The sequence below is a fragment of the Excalfactoria chinensis genome, chromosome 1 (assembly GCF_039878825.1).
Source record: "Excalfactoria chinensis isolate bCotChi1 chromosome 1, bCotChi1.hap2, whole genome shotgun sequence".
In the NCBI taxonomy this organism is placed as follows: Eukaryota; Metazoa; Chordata; class Aves; order Galliformes; family Phasianidae; genus Excalfactoria; species Excalfactoria chinensis.
Genome location: NC_092825.1, coordinates 13,690,440 through 13,710,580, shown reverse-complemented (window position 1 = coordinate 13,710,580; position 20,141 = coordinate 13,690,440). Strand labels below are relative to the sequence as shown.

The 20,141-nt window shown below is 40.4% G+C and overlaps 1 protein-coding gene across 4 annotated transcripts in view; it reads left to right on the top strand.

Moving 5' to 3' along the window:
- The first annotated feature begins 536 nt into the window (after positions 1-536).
- Positions 537-20,141, top strand: part of LRRK2 (leucine rich repeat kinase 2) — a 64,657-nt gene continuing 45,052 nt past the window's right edge. For 2 of the 4 annotated variants that reach the window (XM_072326633.1, XM_072326632.1), the window contains exons 1-10: positions 537-893; positions 972-1,057; positions 5,110-5,216; positions 8,762-8,850; positions 10,616-10,750; positions 12,361-12,495; positions 15,245-15,376; positions 17,589-17,708; positions 18,830-18,954; positions 19,552-19,631. In XM_072326633.1, coding sequence (XP_072182734.1) covers positions 737-893; positions 972-1,057; positions 5,110-5,216; positions 8,762-8,850; positions 10,616-10,750; positions 12,361-12,495; positions 15,245-15,376; positions 17,589-17,708; positions 18,830-18,954; positions 19,552-19,631 — 1,166 coding nt within the window. In that variant the 5' untranslated portion in view covers positions 537-736. Of the gene's footprint in view, positions 1,058-5,109; positions 5,217-8,761; positions 8,851-10,615; positions 10,751-12,360; positions 12,496-15,244; positions 15,377-17,588; positions 17,709-18,829; positions 18,955-19,551; positions 19,632-20,141 lie in introns of all 4 variants that reach the window. The other 2 variants (XM_072326631.1, XM_072326634.1) reach the window with 2 other exon arrangements.

Below are 20,141 nucleotides of genomic sequence, written 5' to 3'. Positions count from 1 at the left end.
CACCCTCTTTCTCACACTGCGGAGTCCAGAACTGGACTCAGCACTCCAGCTATGGCCCCAGCAAGGCAGAACAGAGGGGGATCACCTCCCACAACCCGCTGGACACACTCTTTTTATTGCACTCCTAGAAATCACTGGTCTTTTTGACCACAAAGGCACACTGCTAGCTCATGGTCAACCATGGTCCAGCAGAACACCCAAGTCCTTCCACACAGAGCCCTAGAAAAGGACATTCCCAAACACCGCATCACACGAAGAGGTACTGAGTGGGCTCTGGGCTCCTTCTTCTTCCCTGTTGTGTAAGATACCACATAACAACCCTCACACGACCCTCTGCCACCACCGCGCCCTCCAGGCAGGAGGCAGGGGCGGGATGAGGGGCGGAACCCGGTGCTGCCGCTCTGCCATTCTATTGGACGCTCGTGTTGTCAATCACTGAAAAGAGCGGGCCGCCAGCGTGCGGGCCCTCGAGGGAGCCCCCTACTGGCGACAGCGCCGCTCCCTCCTCACCTCCTTCCTTCCCTCCCTCCCTCCCAGCCGCGGGGTTTGGCCGCGGCCGTGTACCCGGAGCGCGGGGCGGGCGGCGGGAGGGGCGGCCCAAAATAGCCGGGTGAGGCCGGGTGACGCCGCGCGGCCCTGCGAACGCGGCGGGACGGGTCCGCGTCGTTTGCTCTCCGTCCCCACGGGCCGCGTCTGATGGGGTGAGGCGCCCGTCGCGGGGGACGACGACGCGGCCATGGCCAGCGGCTGCCCCTGGGAACGAGCGGCGGCGGGAGAGGAGGAGGCGCTGAGGAAGCTGCTCGTCCGGCTCCGCAACGTCCAGGAGAGGAAGCGGCCGGAGACTCTGGTGCAGACGCTGAGCGACATGCTGGAGTTGGCGGCCCGGCAGAGCGGTAAGGGGCGGCCGCTGCCCGCCTGCCCTCCCGCTCCCGCTCCGCCGGGCCTTAACGCAGCTCTCCGTGTCCCCGTAGCTCCGCGGCTGTTCGGAGGCTGCAACGCCCACGTGCCCCTGCTGCTGGTGCTCGACCTGTACGCGGGAGCGGCCGGCGTGCAGCAGGTAATGGAGCGCTCCTCCTGTCACCGGGCGCGAGGAGCGCTGTGAGGGCGGCGGGGCGCCGAGTCTGCAGGGTCTGTGGGCGCTTCTCGGGCTTATCGTGGAGGCGTTGAATGCGTTGGGTTGGAAAGGACCTCAAAGCCCACCAGTCCCACTCATTGCCGTGGGCTGGATGCTCCCCACCAGCTCAGGCTGCCCAGGGCCCCATCCAACCCAGCCTCCAGGGATGGGGCACCACAGCTCTATGGGCAGCTGTGCCAGGGCCTCACTGCCCCCTGAGTAAAACATTTCTTCCTAACATCTAATTTACATCTCCCTTCATTTGATTTAAAACCACTTCTTGTCCCTCATGTAGAAAGTTGTTCCTCTTCTTGTTAATAAGCTCCCCTTAACTACTGGAAGGCCCACAGTAAGGTCTCCCCAGAGCCATCTCCAGGTTGAACAGCCCCAGCTCCCCCAGCCAGTCCACAGGAGAGGTGCTGCAGCCGTCTGATCAGCTTCTGCTTCTGCTTCTGCTTGGCTGCTCCTACAAGTGTTACCCCATGTAAACAAGGGTTGCCACTTGACCATCTTGGTGCTGAGCTCACAGTGCTGCTGCTGGGCCCATCCCATGAAGTGCAGGCGTGTATTGAGCTCCTGACTATGCTGTGCCCAGAGAGCATTTACAAACTCCAGATGTGTGCGACTCACTCTCTTTGTGTATTAAATACATTGGTATGGTTACAAGATTTCTGGCATCCTTTACTTGCTCCCAGTTCACAAAACAAGTCATTCTGCATATGCCTCTTAAATAATACTGTTGTGTAAGTTGTTGGGGTTTTTTTTAACTTCATAGACCTTAGCTAGTGATCAGAGCATAAAATTCAGATTAAAATATGAAAGGTTCTCTGAAGACTGAATGCTTGTGCGGAGTCTGAAGTTTTAATTTGTTTTACTGTGGAACTGTCAGGTTGCTAGGAAATAAAGAAGGATAAAGCAGCAATATTTTGTTTTTCAGGATGAAGCATATTAGATATGTCACTATTTACAAAACCGCTGCTGAGGAGTTCAGGCAAGGAAGTGAAAAACATGAGAAAGAAGCACAGCCAGGAGCAGATCTGAGAGGGCTGCATGAGGCTCTTAAGAATCCCATTAAAAAGATCATTTAGTTTTCATTTTAATAGTGGTATAAATCTCAACTTAATTTTAGTCCAGAGCTTTAAGATGACTTCTTTGCATTACTCCATTGTACTCAGGCATCACAACAAAGCTCAGAGGCAGTGCAGAGCTCCAATCTGCACAAAATGCCATGGGTGGCTCTTCCTTCACGTTCTGTTATAGTATTTGCGAACACCCACAGTGTCTCAGCAGAGTGCTGCTTTCCTTGCTGCACCCACCACAGCTCACTGCAACCTTTGTGAATACAAAATCTTATGGCAGCAGTGAGCCCCAGTTTCAGTGTAGTCTCTTCATACTGCTAATGAATTTTCATTGAATAAATTGATTGACCCTTTTTTTGCTTTTGGCATTGTGATATAACTGACTCGCATAACAGAGTAAGCACAATGAGAGCCATATCTGAAATGAGGATTTTCTTTGCCATCCCATACTCACCGAGTTGCAAAGCACTGTATGTTGTTGCTGTTCCACTGGCTTGTACAGAGTCAGTTTGCTTAACAGCTCAATATTTCAGGTGTCAGTGCAAGTCAGGCTGTGGGCATAAGCCTTACGGCTCCTTTATAAGTAGAAAGAGACTGAGCTGTAAGGTCAATACCATCATGAAGTAAAATAGACATCTTTTAAGTGAACATGGCAGTTTCATTGTGCAGTTACTGGCTAACACTGACTGCAGTGGGTTAGAAACTGTGGATCAGAGTTTGTACGCACTTGAGGAAAGAGCAGTCAGCAGAGCTTTATTGTGTCACACAGAAGAGTGTGAGCTAATGTCATATAAATTCATTGCATGCTAGAAATGAAAAGGACTTGATTTAAAAATAACAGAGTTTCAGTGCTGCTATCAGCTGTCTGTATGTGTCGAGGCCGCTCAGATGCTTTTAAGAACATCTTTGTGTTCTGTGCCTTTTTCCATTCCCTGTAACCTTTGGTGTTTCTGTTATTTAAAAAATCCCTGCTTGCTTATGTAACTGTAAGTTGATAATAAGCTCTTTGTTATCTCAGGCTGTGATTTTAATATTGTAAAACTGACCGCATATCAGTGGGTCACATGTTTGCTTCTGACTTCCCTGGCTCCACAGTCCTTACAAATGTTTGGCACACTTGGAGTCACAATAATCCAAGCAGAAGTGATCAATAGAAATATCAGTATCAGAGACCATTTTAGTACAGAAGTTACTTCTGTAAAGTCATTGTGCTAATTTTCATTGGGTTCTAAGCTTAGCAATTACTATGGCAGAAAATGGTATTTCAGAATCTTTTTTCAGTAGAATACAGGGTATCCATTAATGGTCACCTCTGCAATGTATTTGCCTTGCAGATTTGATATTTGTTGCTTTGAACAAGGAAAATGAGATGATATATAGCCCCATACTGGGGAGCTTTGGTGGTCGCTAAGACTATTCTTCAGAAGTTGATTGAGACTGTCACGCAGCCTAGACTAATTGTCCTCACTGTCCACAGTAATTGGTTTACACTTTAACACAGAGCAAGTCAGCTCACTGCCTAAGCAGGGGAAGATCATGACAACTGACTCATGGTTAAGCTCAAATTGCAAGTTTGAGTTGAAGAGTTAAATCAGCTTAAGATATTTGGCTCTGCAAATACACACTACAACAAAAGCAAAGCTACTGCAGACAGCGTGAACGTGGTGCCTGTGACCTATGAAGTATTCTCAGAATCCTCTTGCCTTGGGAGCTACATCACCTTTTTCATAGACATGCCAAAGCAGTCATGAAAGCTGCCAAGTTTGTAGTCTATGCTGCTCGTGTCTCTTGTCTTTCATGCTGCAGGATTAGAGATCACAGAATCTCTATGAACTCTGCAGTTACACTCCACAGAAAAGGCCTCTTACTTTCCATTTTTTGGTAGCTGTCTTGTCTTGACCTTGTCTTGCCTTTATATAACTCTTCTGCTGAAATCTGGTTTAATTGTGCGTATTGTTTTTGAGCTATACCTAAATTATAGCATCACGGGTTGGAAGGGACCCCAAGGATCATCGTGTTCCAAACCCCCTGCCACAGGGATTGTTATCTTCTGTTTAAACCCTATTTATACAGCACACAGTTCTACTTCCACTTTTTGTTCTTTTTTTCTTTTCTTTTTTTTTTTTTTTGACATGACCAGGAATGCTTTGTTTCCATTTCTATATGTAAAATCCATTCTATCTTGAACTTTTGACCTTTTTCAGCTCTCCTCTTCCAGTACAGCAGGGTTTTCTTGTTCATCAGCTAATCTTTTTTTTCGCATGGATTTTTCTCAGTGCTATCATCCGCATGTTCAGTTTTATCAGCTTGAAGGCTGATACGCCCAGCGTGCTGTCATAATGATAAAGACCATTGTTCCAGTATCAGGGAACAGGGAACAGATTTCTCCAACATGGACAACCAGAGAGGAGCATTTTTTTCAGTTTATTTATCTTGTTGATTTTCAGCATTATTTTTTGATATTTGAAAGTCCAGGCACTTGACTTAGAGTGACAGTTTCCAAAAATGAATACATCTTTTGTCCTCATCATTTGCAATTAAGCATCAAATTCTTATGGCGAGTGCTGTGCTTCAGTGAAGCTGGAACAGCTGCAATAGTCCAGTGATCTTTAGAGGCCCATGATGGAATACTATGGATCTCCTGTCTTTTTTCTCTCTAAGCATCTCTTATGTGTGTGTTCACTAGCCTCAAGGTGGTGTGTTGCTCCAGGTGATGCACTGTGAATCATTAGCATGTTTTACTTTCACCTCTTGATTTTTTGTGTCCTTTGTCTTGTCTAGTGTTAATTAATTATCTCTCATTTAGCTAGGTATCTTTTCAGAACATGTATCTTCTGAAAGCTGGGGTATTAAAACACAACACTGGGGTTCCAAATGGAGTATCTATTCTACAATAGCTGTATTTTTATTTTACAGATGGGTTGGTCACTTCTTTGCAAACTGATAGAAATTTGTCCAAGCACTCTACAGAACATTGCTCTTAAGGATGTTGGGAAGGACTGGGAAGTACTGGGTGTTCACCAGTAAGTATGTTGTATGCAAAGAGTCTTTCAAAATGTTTTATATCATGGTAGCGTAAATATGCAATAAAGTGTATTTATGTAAAGTTATTACATCAGCTTCTATATAAAGACTTTTATGGATTTCTTTAGGTTTTACAATAAATGACTCGCACAAGCAGGGGTCTTGTCTGTCTGTGTGCATAAATTAACTGATGGGGGGAATAAAGAAAACTGAGCCTCATCTCTGGGATGTGCCCAGTGATAGGATGCATTAGGCACAAATTGAAATAGAGAAAATTCCTCTTAAACATTAAAAAACCCAATCAGTTATTTTTTTAATACTTTGAGATTGATGAGACACTGAAAAGGGTTGCCCAGAGAGGCTGTAAAGTTCTAAGCCTTGGAGATATTCAGAACCTGACTGTCCATGGCTCTGCACAATCAGCTATAATCGATCCTGTGCCAGGGAGAGGAGCTGAATTAAGAGATCTTCTGAGGTCCTTGCCAATTGCAGTGATTCTGGGATGCTGTGGCTGTGAAGATGTTTTATTTTAATAGACAGTATCACCTGGGCAGTTTTGTGTATGTGTTATTCACAAGTATGATGTGTTATATCCACAAGTCTCAAGTGGTATAAATCAAGACAGGGTGTTTCTTGCACCTGATCATAGTTGTCTGAAAATAAAGTATTTAAAGTAGTCACCTCAACTACCTGTGAAGTCAAAGGACACAGTTACCTTCAGAGGATGATTCTTTCCATCGTTGCAATGAGCAATGCTAAAGCAAGGCATGCTTGATTTGAACACGCCCATATCTCTCCATTGTCTGCTGAGGGAGCCTAACCAAAAGTGGTTGTGTTTAGATGGCACGAAGACTGGCAAAGGTTAACTGAAGTTGTTCCGTGACAGAGATGCAAGTATAATACAAACAGGAGAGAAGGGCTTGGTTTGGTGTTCTCTCCCTTTGACAGGTTGCCTTGTTCAAGGCAGATAATGCCATTAAGGAGCTACAGCCCTATGACTCTACGAGTAAATCTTTCTCTGCTTTTACAATCTTCACCATATCCTTCCTTAGAAAGGCTGCTATTGTTATGTCACTTACATGAACTTGTGGTATGTCTGTTGTGGTTTGTTTTTTTTTTAATGGTGGCTAGAGTACAAAGTCAGCAGGGGCATGAACTGCCTTGTTTTTGTTAGAAAGCATATGGGATTTTTTGTTGCTTTTCATGAACAATAAATAACTGAGGTGAAGCTGTACCAGCTAGTTGAGATTTCTTCATGAGGCTTGTTAATTAAATGATTCTGGGTGGTACAGTAACTCTAATGATACTGTTAATCTCTTGGTCCTTAGAAAATTACTCTGGTTTCCAGCTGCTGGAAATGTCATCTGAGATAAAGACATTGCAATATGTAAAAGAGTACAAATTAATAAAACAAAGGAAATGGCATAAAAGCAATAATTTACCACCAGTCCACCAATGTCCAGCCTGTCCGCAAGCAACAGCAACCCTTGGCAAACTTCCCCCAGTATTATTGCTGAACATGACATTACATGGTGTGGGGTATCTCTTTGGTCAGTTCAGGAGAGCTGTTTTGGCTGCATTCCTTCCCACTGTACTGTCCACAGCTGAGTACCAAGCAAGGAGGTAATGAAATCTTCATGCTACTGTTTCCACGTGGGTACGCATGTACACTCATGTCTGCAAATTGACAATGAAGTGCATTGGGAATGCCTAAGACTAGAACATTTTAATCAGGAGGTTAAGGAACCACATTTATGAGTGTTAGTTACTCTACCAGCTTGATTAGGGTGGCTCCTTGTTTTTGTTGATTCATCCCCCAGATACTGAGTCTGTCCATTAGAGCTGTATGCTTGGCCAAGAATTTGCTTCAGGACTCAAGTGCCAGTATCCAAAGTGTGCATACAGAAACTTCAGGGAGGAATCTGTTTAGAGTTTGAAGTGGGGGGGGAAAAAAGAAAGAAGGAAAGAAGGAAAGAAGGAAAGAAGGAAAGAAGAAGAAAGAAAGAAAGAAAGAAAGAAAGAAAGAAAGAAAGAAAGAAAGAAAGAAAGAAAGAAAGAAAGAAAGAAAGAAAGAAAGAAAGAAAGAAAGAAAGAAAGAAAGAAAGAAAGAAAGAAAGAAAGAAAGAGAAAGAGAGAGAGAGAAAGAGAGAGAGAGGAGAGGAAGAGAGGAAGAGAGAAAGAAAGAAAAAGAAAGAAAGAAAGAAAGAAAGAAAGAAAGAAAGAAAGAAAGAAAGAAAGAAAGAAAGAAAGAAAGAAGAGAGAGAGAGAGAGAGGGAGAGGGAGGGAGGGAGGGGGGGAGGAAGGAAGGAAGGAAGGAAGGAAGGAAGGAAGGAAGGAAGGAAGGAAGGAAGGAAGGAAGGAAGGAAGGAAGGAAGGAAGGAAGGAAGGAAGGAAGGAAGGAAGAAAGAAAGAAAGAAAGAAAGAAAGAAAGAAAGAAAGAAAGAAAGAAAGAAAGAAAGAAAGAAAGAAAGAAAGAAAGAAAGAAAGAAAGAAAGAAGCATCTGCATTTAGTTGGATTTTATTTTCCATTCTTAAGATAATCCACACCATATTTTTTCTAGCCCTCTTCTGTGTACCTTGATCATCACAGCTACTGCAGTAGCTCTCCAAAAGAGGAGAGATTTATGTTAGCAACATCATAGTATGGTGAGAAAAGAAATAAAACTTTTAATAAAAAATAAATTTTAAACATTAAGAAATAAATACGAAGAGGAAATCCTGGTGTCTAAGATTAGGCATTAACAAGGCACACAACATCATCATTATTCGACATATGGCCCACTGCTTTATCTTTGATACCTTACCTGAGAACTGACCTATTAATTTCTTCTTGGCTTTTCTTTGCATTCATCGGTATTGTCTAGAGCTTTACAATCTTGTTTATGGAGGAGTTATTACAGATTTGAGGTCACCATCTTAGTAAGCGATGTTAGAAGCATCAACTTATGCTTAGGTCCCTAATATGATACATGCTCTGGATTTTTCAGATTGACTACCATTGCTTGACTCTCTTAGTGTTTAAGAATTCAACTTTATTTGATTCGACTTGCAACATGTCAGAGGTTAATATTTGTGAATTTTAAGTTGGCTCAGCCAGAAAGGAGAGTCTACAATTGCCAGTCTGTGAAACACTTGGTAGTGATTTGTCCAGCGTCACATAAGTGCTGTAGAACAGAGCTTTGGATAGGGTAGAATTCTGCAGGATGCTGTTCAGATCCCTTAGCTGAGAAATAACAAATCCTTCATCATTCACTGCAACTTCACCCTTGCAACAAACAGAACGCTGCCATACCATCTGCAACCTGCTGCACCCCACGGCCCTGCTTTCTGTAGGATAATTCTGTTCTGGGTAACACTTGTCTCCTGTAGAATGAATAGAAGTATACACACTTAATTAACAGTTAAATGACTTCAAAAACTGCAACTGTTCTTGTTTGTTGTTGTTGTTTGTTTTTTAATTAACTTTGATTTTAAAAGTATGTTGGTAGTTCTTTATCTATAACTCTTCCCTTTTTTGTTTTTTTGTTTGTTTTTTAATTTTTAGGCAAATTCTTAAAATGCTCACAGTCCACAAAGGAAATGTAAATCTCTCAGTAATAGGACTAAAAGCATTAAATCTACTCCTGATGTCAGGTATTGTCTGTTTATTTTCCTACTTTCTCTGAGCCTTTAAAACACAGAACTGTGATTCTGAATTGTGTGACCGTATGCTTTGCCCTGGTTTGTCTGTTTTACTCTCCAAAGTCATTTGTACTCATATGCAAAGTAATAACAGTACTGTTTTACACCTTTTTTGAACTAGGCAGAAAGGAATCTTCTAATTGCAAGGCCATGAAGAACATGGCTGATTAATTTTGCCAGCTTGTTATTAGCATAGGCACAAATACTTGCTGTATAATTAAGTTAAATAAGTAAGAGCTTATTCTTAGCGAAGTATAAACTTGGTGGCAGTCTGACTTGATTCCTTTAGTACTGGTTTGTAGACTTGAACGGAATAAAATCACCTCTGCTGTATTTGTTATTCTGCCCTGCAGAGACCTAATCTTACCAAATACTGAGACCTTTTTTTCACAGTCCTAAGCTGTTGAAATTAAAGAGTGACTGCAAGGGAGGCATTCTGCTAGCTTTATTCACGGTAGCATATAAAACTAAATTATTGTTCCACTGATTTTAGAAAACATTAGAATCAGCCTAGTTTACAGAATAAAGACTAGACTTTATTTTTGGTACTTAAAGCTCATCTGGCTGTCCAGTTTTCTGCTAGAAGCAGCAGAATGAGACAGGCACATTCGGAAAATGCTGAATGCTATTGATTAGTCTATTTTTAAGATCGTTACCTCATGAATCTGATTTCCTCTTCCTTTTAATTATAGACTTAAACTCTCATTCCAACTATCTTAATTCAGAAAAATATTTCAAATTGTACCTTGTCACGTTGTCAGAGAAGGCTGCTAGTATTCTTTCCATCTCTAAGCCCAAAAACGTGAATTGCACTCTAGCTGGAAGTGATCAGCCACAATGACCAAGGGAGTTGGGTTTGTTCAGCCTGGAGAAGAGACGGTTGCGGGGTGACCTCATTGCAGCCTTTCAGTACCTGAAGGGAACTTACTCCCAGGAGGGGAGTAAACTCTTCGAAAGGGCTGATAATAGCAGGACTAGGGGAAATGGTTTTAAGTTAAAAGAGGGAAGATTTAGGTTGGATGTTAGGGGGAAGTTCTTTACTAGGAGAGTGGTTAGGTCCTGGAACAGGCTGCCCAGGGAGGTTGTTAATGCCCCATCCTTGGAGGTGTTCAAGACCAGGTTGGACAGGGCTCTGGGCAACCTGATCTAGTAAAGGCATATGTTTGGTGGCCCTGCTAGGCAGGGGGGTTGGAACTACATGATCCTTGAGGTCCCTTCCAACCCGGGTCATTCTGTGGTTCTGTGATTCTGTGAGTGCAAATAGAATTTCATGATGCAGATGGGCAAATGTTATGGTTCACCCTATTTTCTTTGCTCTGTAAATGTATTCCAGCCCTCTTTATTGCAGCAATTTTATTTGTCAGTGAGATTCTTCAGCTTGAAAGAAGTGTCTTCTTGAACTGGTTAATTTTCTACCAGTTTAGCAAGTTGAACTGGCTCATTGAGAGGTCTGACAAGTGCCAGTGCAAAGTGAGAGCAAGAGTATGGAGGGGAAACTATCTTCTTTGCCAGTAATGTTTTAGAACATACCGATTGTATTCTAAAATATGACCTTAAGAAATAGCAGCCTCTTCTGTTCTACAAAAACCTGGATTGGAGCCACCTGAGTGCATTTTAGGGGCAGAATTAAAGACTTTGGGATTGTAATGGTTAAGTACAGTGCTTCAGTAAACATGTTGAGAATGCATCAGCTCAACATATAATCTCTTCTATTTAGATGTAATTGCTTTCCTGCTCCTGGAGGAAGAAGTGGATGTGTTTTCCTTGGTATTTAATGCCATGCACACCTTCCCTAAAAATGAAGAGATCCAGCAACATGGATGTAAAGCATTATACAAGCTTTTTGAAAAAGGTATTTGTATCTTGTGTGTTATTAAGTTAGAAAAATTTATAGGTTGGGAAGGAACTGCAGTTACCTATTTAACTGAAAAAAAAGAGGATTCTTACATTTCAGATTAAGTGTATTAAACGTGTTCTTTGAAATAGTTAGAAAACAGGTTTTCTAGGCAGCATTTCTGAGTTAGATAAATGAGTATGAAAAGTGTTGCTGCATTTCTAACTGATGGGATTCAAAGTTAGGAACAATGGAACAAAGAGCAGTGACATTTGATTTTAATTCTCAACAAGCAAGGCCGCTTATTTAAAGACTGGTAAATGTTAGGTTGCCAGGAAAGTGTGAACAAATCTAAAAACAATCAAATCTATGCACTTTAGAAGACACATCCTTCTGCTTTTGATCCTGATAGTACTGAACATTAAGTATATATCAGTGCATACTGTACGTATCTGTTCTGCCTTTCTTTGAAGGAATTATGTCACTATGTATTTCATTTCCACAAAGTTTTTAGGAACTGCATATGTGTTATGGCCAGCAATGCCATCGTTGTAAGCAGTTTTTCTTTGTATTGAGCTTCTTGCTTAAAAATTAATATTGAGAAATACTACTGCTACAATTGCTGTACTTTTTTGCTTCAAAGACATCCAGTTCTTCATCAAAAGAGACATCCAAAGGTCTCCAGTTCTTCAGATCTCTTCTTTCTGACATCATTTTATGTTGCTTCTTTTTCTAGGTCTTTCTCCCACGTGTGTGCCTGGAACTATTTTCTGCTTTTCTTTCCCTCTTTTACTCTCCCAAAATACCTTCACCCTGCCATTCTTTTTTCTTCAGACTCCATGGATGCTTCAACTTCTTAGATTTTCTGTGCATGCTTTTTGTAATAAGTGCTTGATTCCTACAGATCTACAAACTTCTGGTTATGGAGCTACATACCTTCTTCTCAGTGGTAGTAGTAATACAAGTTCCCTGACTGCCCCTGGCTACTTTAACCTGACTTTCAGATACCTTCTCAGTTATCATAACGTGAATGTTTGTACCTTTATCACAAAACTGATTCAGAAAATGTTTCTGCTAAGAAAAATTAAAGCATGGGGTTTGTTCTCCACCTGGATCACTGCACAAACTGGTTCACTGCATAAACTGGTTCACTGCACAACTGCAGTTGTGTTAGCAGAAATGATAGGGAGCACTTAGGGAAAAACCTTAACCTGTTATTACAATGAAGGTAAGATATTATTAGAGCATGGTTGTAGTCTTTATGGAAAGAACTCCATTATCAAAAAAGTTGATAATTGAAATAAAGTCATGGAGTATATGAAATGACATTCCATCGCCATTTTCACTGTATTCCATTACTTACATTCTGTCTTGGGGAGGAACACCTGAACTTTGTTCTCTGAAAAGGACTGAAAGGCAATTTTGCAAATTAATCATAGGAAAGCATTTAGAAGCCAGAACTCAGTTACAGAAAATGTAGTCTAGAAAAAGCTCCTAGTAAAGTGGCTCAGTTTTTGTAAAAGGAATCTTAATTGAGGAGAATGGAGAGTACGGGTATGGAGTATCTTGTATCAGAATATGAATTATTTCCTTAAAACATACTGTCTTTCTTTTCCTTTTTAATTTAGTTCCAGAAGAGCAGCTGACTGAATTTGTTGAAAGCAAAGATCATATGATCATACTGGAAGTATTTAAAGAGTTTCCAGAGAAAGAAGAGGTGATTCTTCCTGCACTTTATTCATTACATTCCTTAGCTGGCCCAAGTAAGTGCTTTATTGAAAACCATTCTTCCCATATCTTTCATCAACTCGCCTCAGTGCCTGGTAATCTTTCAGTGACAGTGAAGAAAATAAACTTCCATGTCTTTCCAGAGATAAACTGATGTTAATGCCTCAAAAATGGTGACTCATTTTGCCAGAGGGTACAGCTTTGCAGTGAGAATTGGTTGGGAGCTGTCAGGCAAATCACTTGTTTGTTTTCTGTGGGAAATACTGACTTGTGATTTTTAACAAGACTTTTTCCTTCTCAGCCATTCTTATAGTAATTAAATCCCCCATAATGAACATTTCTTCTGCTCAGAATAGGTGGTAACTAAGATACTTATCATAGGGGTTAAATTTCAAGTGCTCTGCCTTTTAAAAATGATTGAATAATAAGATTTGTTTACTGACCAGATGTATATTCAGTGAGTATATGTAGCCTGTAAAAAACATTGCTGGTAGAGGCTATTCCACAGGGGAAGCTTTCCCAGTGCAAGCCAGGCCTCAGAAATGGTTTTTGGCTCAAGCACCCCTCTGAACATTCAGTGATGTCTGCAATGAGGAACACGGATAGCACTGCACACATTGTGGATTCTCGCGGTGCTTTGTGCATCCTGTCCATTTGTATAGGAAGCATTCTGGCCCAGAGAATGCCATAGAACAGGAACTAGGCTGTAGTTTCCCACATTTCGTCAGACTCTGAGCTGTTTAGTTTCTCATTCACAAGCTTTTTGCTTTTCCAGTTTGTGTTTAAAAATTAAGCATTCCTTAAGCCAGAAATAATTGTTCGTTAACCCAGAAGATATTGCCATTTACTAAGGAATAGGGTGCCAAATTTTAAGGACTTTTAAAAGAAATAATTACTTAGACAAAGCGTAACGGTTCCAAGAGGAGGCCATGACAATGATTTGGTTCAAGGTAGGTGTTCTTTTTAGAGTTAGCACTTTTAATTTTTGATGTGAAGGAGTGAAAATAGGGGAAAAAAAAGATAGCTTGTGCATGAATATGCAAAGCAAGGGTACTTAGGCCAGCGTTCATACTCTTGCGCTATCATATTGCACATTACGTGCACGTTGGAGGAGCCACCTTGGAGAAAATTATGCAGTACACACACAAGCTTTGTTTCAGCTCATATGTCATGAAAAATGGAATGGTGGCTGTTTGTTCAAGTGCAGTCCAAGTACTCTGTCTAATCTCAGTCATCTTGGCTGAATGAGAAATTGCTTTACTGCCAGCTGTTCACCAAAGTCTGTAGGGAAGTGATGCATCACATGAGTTTTGCCATTTAAATGTTAGTCATTGGCAGAGGAATGTATTGGCATACATTCTGCATGAATGTATGCAAGAACTTCTTTACCGAAGTGACGGAGCACTGGAACAGGCTGCCCCGGGGGGTTGTGGAGTCTCCTTCTCTGGAGGTGATTCAAGACCTGCCTGGATGCCTGCCTGTGTGACCTGGTGTAGGGAACCTGCTTTGGATGGAGGGTTGGACTCAATGATCTCTGGAGGTCCCTTCCAACCCTTATGATTCTGTGATTCTGTGATCTGTCCAGGCTTCTCCTATATTTAATGGGGAGAAACAGGCACCTCCAGTGGGAATTTTACCTCAGGCTAACAGAGGTACCTGTTATTCCCTGAATTATGGACTGCTCAGATCTCCTTGTCAGTTTCTGTGTTATCCTTGATGTCCAAATTTTGGTGGTTAAGATTAGATGAGACACATTCCCTCTCCTTTTCTCTAGCTGGTCCTGGGAAATGGGGTCTCACTGTGTATGTAGCGCTGCTTTGATCTTGCAGGATGTAAATATGCAGTTAATTATGCTTTCTCTGTAGTCAACAATTTTGGGGCCAGGATTTTGTCCAAGATTATCTACTGCAAGGTTTCTTTCATGCACGGTGTTTTTAGTTACTGCAATGCTATTTTGTTTTTGATTACTAAATGCAAGATTGCTGTCCTCGATAGAAAAGGGTGCATTCCATCGTTTTACTGGGTGGTTTGACTGTCCCATTGATTTATCTGACCTGCATAATGAACTGTAAATAGGGTGAAGTGAGTGAGCCCTGGCACTTGTTACCCAGTGAGGCTGTGGAATCCCTGTCCTTGGAGATATTCAGAAACCATTTGGTCATGGTTCTGGCTCAGGGTGATCCTCCTTGATCAGAGGGGTTGTTTCAGTTGACCTCAGAGGTCCTTTCAATCTCAACCATTATTTGATTCTGTGAAATACAGAATTTGAACTGACTTCCAAAATATTATAGGAACATTAGGTGAATATTTCTATGCCCTCAATACGTAACAATCATTTTGTAGAACTGATTTGAACCAAATTCAGACTTGGTAACTTTCACTCTAAAAACGAAAGAGGAACATGGTTAAAACAAATAAATGACATCTATTAGAAAAGAGAATTCTAGATTGTTTCCCAGCTGTGTGCCCCGTGAAATATTTATCATAATACTGTAATAATATTGAACTTGTATTATAAATCTGTTCCTCTTTAAGACATACAAATGGTTACTGTCCATGAAAGTTAATATGGACTCTGAACTTAATGAATTATTTCCAAGTGTTGAAAGTCATTAATGCTTTCTACAGCAAGACTAAGAAAAAAAATGCCACCCTCTTCTCAAATTGCAAGCAAAAACTGAAACACAACAACTGTTTTCTAAATCTATATAATGAAAGTCTATTACAACAGAATTACTGGGGTTTTTTTCTCTTAAGAAGTAACTTTTGTTTCTTTTTCTTTAGCCAGCAATGTTGAAGTGCTCATGTCTGGAAATGTTCGCTGCTACAATGTTATAGTAGAGATGATGAAAAATTTCCCCAATAGCGAAACTGTTCAGGAAGTGTGTTGCTGCTTGTTGCATAAGCTTACTTTGGGTAAGTTCACAGTTTGTATTTTTTGTCAGCTCAGTCCGACTGTGTAAGAATCGGAATTACTGATGTCTACTGTTAAAGCCAACTAGAGCTACTCTGTATTTCTAACAATAGAAAGGTGTTGAGGTCACACGGTAACAGTCAGTTTGGAGTCTTTTGGTGTTAAATGTTAGTAGCAATGGCAGATGCTGCCCAAAAAGCTTAGAGAGTAAGGAGGAGTTAGCAGATCAGTAGATGTCCCATTCTATATAACATTATTATAGAATGGTAGAAAAATCCTTCTAGGTCTATTTTTTGAAGTGGTAGTGCTGGATGTGTGCGAACTTGCTGCTGCTATGGAATGAGAAGCGATCGCCAGGGCTGTGTTTTTCCTCCAATGTTCAAAAGACCTGCACTGCATTCATTCCTGCTCACTTGTAGTGCCCCTGCCTGCAGCCATGAGAGAAGCAGTTTGCTGGAGTTCCCTTGGCTTTGGTACTTTGTTCATCTCAGCTAACAAGTGCTGGTGTCACATCAAGCAAAATAATAGTGATGTCTAAATGGCATTTGATATACCTCTTTTCAGCTCTGTGCTATCTCTTGCTGTTGTAGTAAGCTGATCTGAGCAGTTGCTGAGGATTATGTAATAAGAAGTTCAAATGAAAATAAAAATGTTTTTCTCTCTGCTGTTTTAAAAAAGACTGTGAGTAGCAGCTGGAGTAGCCTGTGCTGCATGGCAGGTTTCTCATCACTCAGCCAAGGTCTTTCTCATGAGTTAGACTTCCCACTTCTTGCAGGTGGTGGCCTGAAGCTGCTTCAGATGCCGGTAGCACTGCACAAATCCTGTTAATCAAATCAATCTCATCCCATCACCATCTGTTTCCTCTCCTTCATGCAGATATTGTACAGAATACAGATAAAACTTGGGTGCAACCCAGACCAACTTCCACTTCCCCCTCCAGAAAGCCAAATAAACATTTAAAGAAAGCGTGGTGGCTTCTGAGGTGGTATTTGCAGCTCTTTGGCAACAGGTGATGTTACCCTTGAGCAGCTTCCTGTACAAGGCTAACTGAATGGTAACAGAGCATTTATGGGGACACAGCAACGTTGTTGACATGCTATGATCCTGACCTATGTGCAACCAACCTGATTTCATGGCATCTGTCAGCCTGGAACATGCATTTGTCACGAGTAATAGTGGCAGTTAAACAGCCACGAGATCTGTTACTTCTTCTTTCAGCTTAGCAGATGCCTTTCCTCTTGATAAGCTGTCACTCTGGGAGGGATATGGGAAGAGGTGTCCACAGCAGCAGGCAGTGAGGGAAACAAGAGTGAAGTTGGTAGGTTGTCCTTCCTGCCAATCACATGAGACTGGTAAAGAAGTGAGGTTAGCTTTTCTTGTGCATGTAATTCCATTTTTGAAGCTCAAATACAGGTATTTCTCAAGTACTTGAGAAACACTGATGCAGAATTGAATTTCACCTTTCATGCTGCTAGTATGATTCTCATTGTTACAAACTATAGTTAAAATTAAATATCAAAATAGAAACCATAGTTATTGAGCTGTATTTTATCAAGTGGGTGTTGCTGTATTATGCGTAAATAGAGAAGTTATTTTATTTTATTTTATTTTATTTTATTTTATTTTATTTTATTTTATTTTATTTTTCTTACTTTCATTTGTAGAATTCCTTGTATTCAACATTCAATATGTACCATACACCTTGTGATGAAAGCTGTGCTTTAAATACATTTATCATTAAAAGCTAGTTTTTCTACTGTTTATGATGTATGTGTTCTGGATTTACAAGTGTACATTTGATCTATTTCACAAGGACAAAATCAGAAGGAAAGGCAGGGTTAAAACACTCTCTTGGCAGGGTAAATGAAATCATTGCAGGAATTCAAGACCATGATTGCTTTTGCTTCCTGTCAGGAAGTCTGCAAATGATACATAGACTGTATCCTTCTTATTTTGCTGACAGCATATATTTCATTTTGCATTAAACCTCATTCTTTGTATTAAGAAAACATCACAAAGAACTTAGATCCCAGTTGTTTTTTTTTTCTATGTTGTATTCTTTCCTCATATAAAATAATGGTATGTGAATAACCCTAAAAATACTTCGAGTGTTTGGTATACACAGTTTTTGCATTATGTGTTGAGAAAATATGCTAAATGTATTTAAAACTAGTTATGTGTTTATGTTCACTTAATATCCTCATCTACTTTCAGGAAACTTTTTCAATATCCTTGTGTTACATAAGGTTCCAGAAGTCATTGTGAAGGCTGTGAAAACGTATTCTGAAAATGCAAAGTTACAGGCTGCAGCCCTCAGTTGTTTAGCTCTTCTCAGTGAGTAAATTCATTTCTAAATACATAAATACATTACTTAATTAGGAAACAGGGAGATCAGTGTTTTAATGTTTATTATTTAATTTACTGTTGTTCTTAATTCCGTTTCTGTAATGTGAAAGCCTCAAATAAGACAGCTTTGATTTTCTGCATGCTTAGTTAAGGTTTATTTTGTTAATATGATAGGATGACATTCTTGTGTTCATGCCATATTGCCAAATGTTCAGAGCTGGGAAGTCACACTGAGAGATACTAACAGGGCAACCTACTTGTTCATAGACAAACATTGTGTAATTCCTACTTAATAACAAAATTCTAGAAACCACGATGCTAACTTGATGCCATGTTTGCCATGCACAGCAGTGCTCATATTGTGCCACTGCAACACTAAATCAGAGCTTGTGCTTGATTTCTGAAATGAATTAAAATGCTTAAACTTTTCCTTGAATCCCAGTTGCTATTTTTAAACGGAAGTTAGCCATCCAGTGGCAAAACGCTGATCCTCTTAGTCATTGAGAAATACAGAAGTCACTAGAAATGCTGTGTAACAATCCTCAAAAAAGCAAATGTTAGAAATCATCACACAATCCAGTAAGCTTCAAGTAATGTAGTCAGCATTGGTACATTTTTTCTAAAATGCTGAAAATCACAGGTATAAAATGATTTATTTTCCATTTTTTTTGCACTTTGTGGGACCAAATATTTCTCAATTTGTGCTTTTAAATGGCCTCAGTCTTCAGAGTGAAGGTGGCTCTGTGATAGGTGGTTACGTGCAGTTAAATTTTATGTGTGTGTTGCTCTGTTTGTAAATACGTAATATAGCATAACATGTATGTGCAGGTCTTCTCAGAACCTCAACCTTGACTGATATGTAATTACCTAATTACAGATACACTAAAGTACTACCTCAGAAAATTTTTGATTCCCTTTATAGCCCTAAAGACATTTTTCAATTCTGTCACAGAATTTATGTCAAAAGACTTTCCCTTCCCTAGAAAAGCATTAATACAACTAACTTTCCTACATAGACAATGTGAGTAGTTCTATGACTACAGGAGGATTAAGACGTAAATGTTTTGTCTTTACATTAAGAATTGATTGCAAATATCTTGTATTTCAAGCTGAAACGATATTCTTAAACCGAGACTTAGAGGAAAGAAAAGAAGAGGAGGAGGAAGAGAAATTGTGCTGGTTGGAAGCATGTTACAGAGCATTAGAACTGCACCGGAAAAATACAGATGTACTGGTGAGTATTTCTGAATAATAGGGGTTTGGAAAGACTGCCTTACTCATTAAATAAGATGTTTAGGAACAAAGTTATCTCCCCTGTATCCTCAAACAAGCAAGGCCTCAGAGGCTGGATCAGCTTATAGGAAAAAATCTTTCTGTTTTTGCCGTTCTTACCTTTGTTCACCTCAGCCAGTTGCAGTTGCTCTTTTGGATCAAATGTAGTTAAGTGGTTGAGAATTACTACCTGGAATCTTGGTCATATAAACACCTGTTGGCAGCAAAACACAGACCCATCAGAAGAAGACTTAATGTTGATCTAAAATGAATCTCAAAATAAAAGTCAGATAGTGAGAGTTTGACACATGCTTGTAGCTCTGGCCTACCCCAACTGGCAAGGAATGTGCCAGTCAGTACTTTGTTGTATTTCTACATAAAGCCATTTGTATCTTTTTATGGAATTGTAGAATGATTTGGGTTGGATCATCTAGTTCCAACACCCCTGCTATAGGCATAGAATGAAAAACACTCCACCTATTTGGAGTTTTTTAGATTTTATTTTGTTATTCTTAAAACTTATTTCTTTAATCCTTTTGCCTCCTCTTGTCTTCTTTAGGAGGCTGCATGCTGGGCTTTGAAAAACCTGTTTCTTTATCAACGCAGTCTTCATGAGAAAATTGGAGATGGAGATAATCAGTCAGTGTTAATATTTTTATTTCTTTTAGAAAAAAAAAAAGCCTACTATTACACCACTTGAGGGGTCTCATGTTCCAAATTATTTTTATTTTCTTACTTGTTTTATAATACATGATGAAATGCATGGCAATCAACATGGAAAATTTATTTCTCATCAAGTATGCTAACCTCTACTCAAGCCAAATTGCTAGTGTTTTAATAAAGGATCAGAACACAGTCTGATAGAACTAATTTGTACTGTTCGCAAGAAACCTCTTCAGTTGCAACAAGAATAGGGAGTATTAAAGATGTAGGAGTGGAAAATATAGAGAAGATTAGGATATGTTGTGTGCCCCGGTGGCACAGTGGTAGAAGTGCCCCTTGCAACACCAGAGGTCCGGGTTCGAATCCCCCCTGTGGTGCAAGTGGTAGAAGTGCCACTCTGCTACATAGGAGGCTCAAATCCTGGGAGTTGGACTCAATGATCTCTAAGGTCCCTTCCAACTCGCACGATACTGTGATACTGTGATA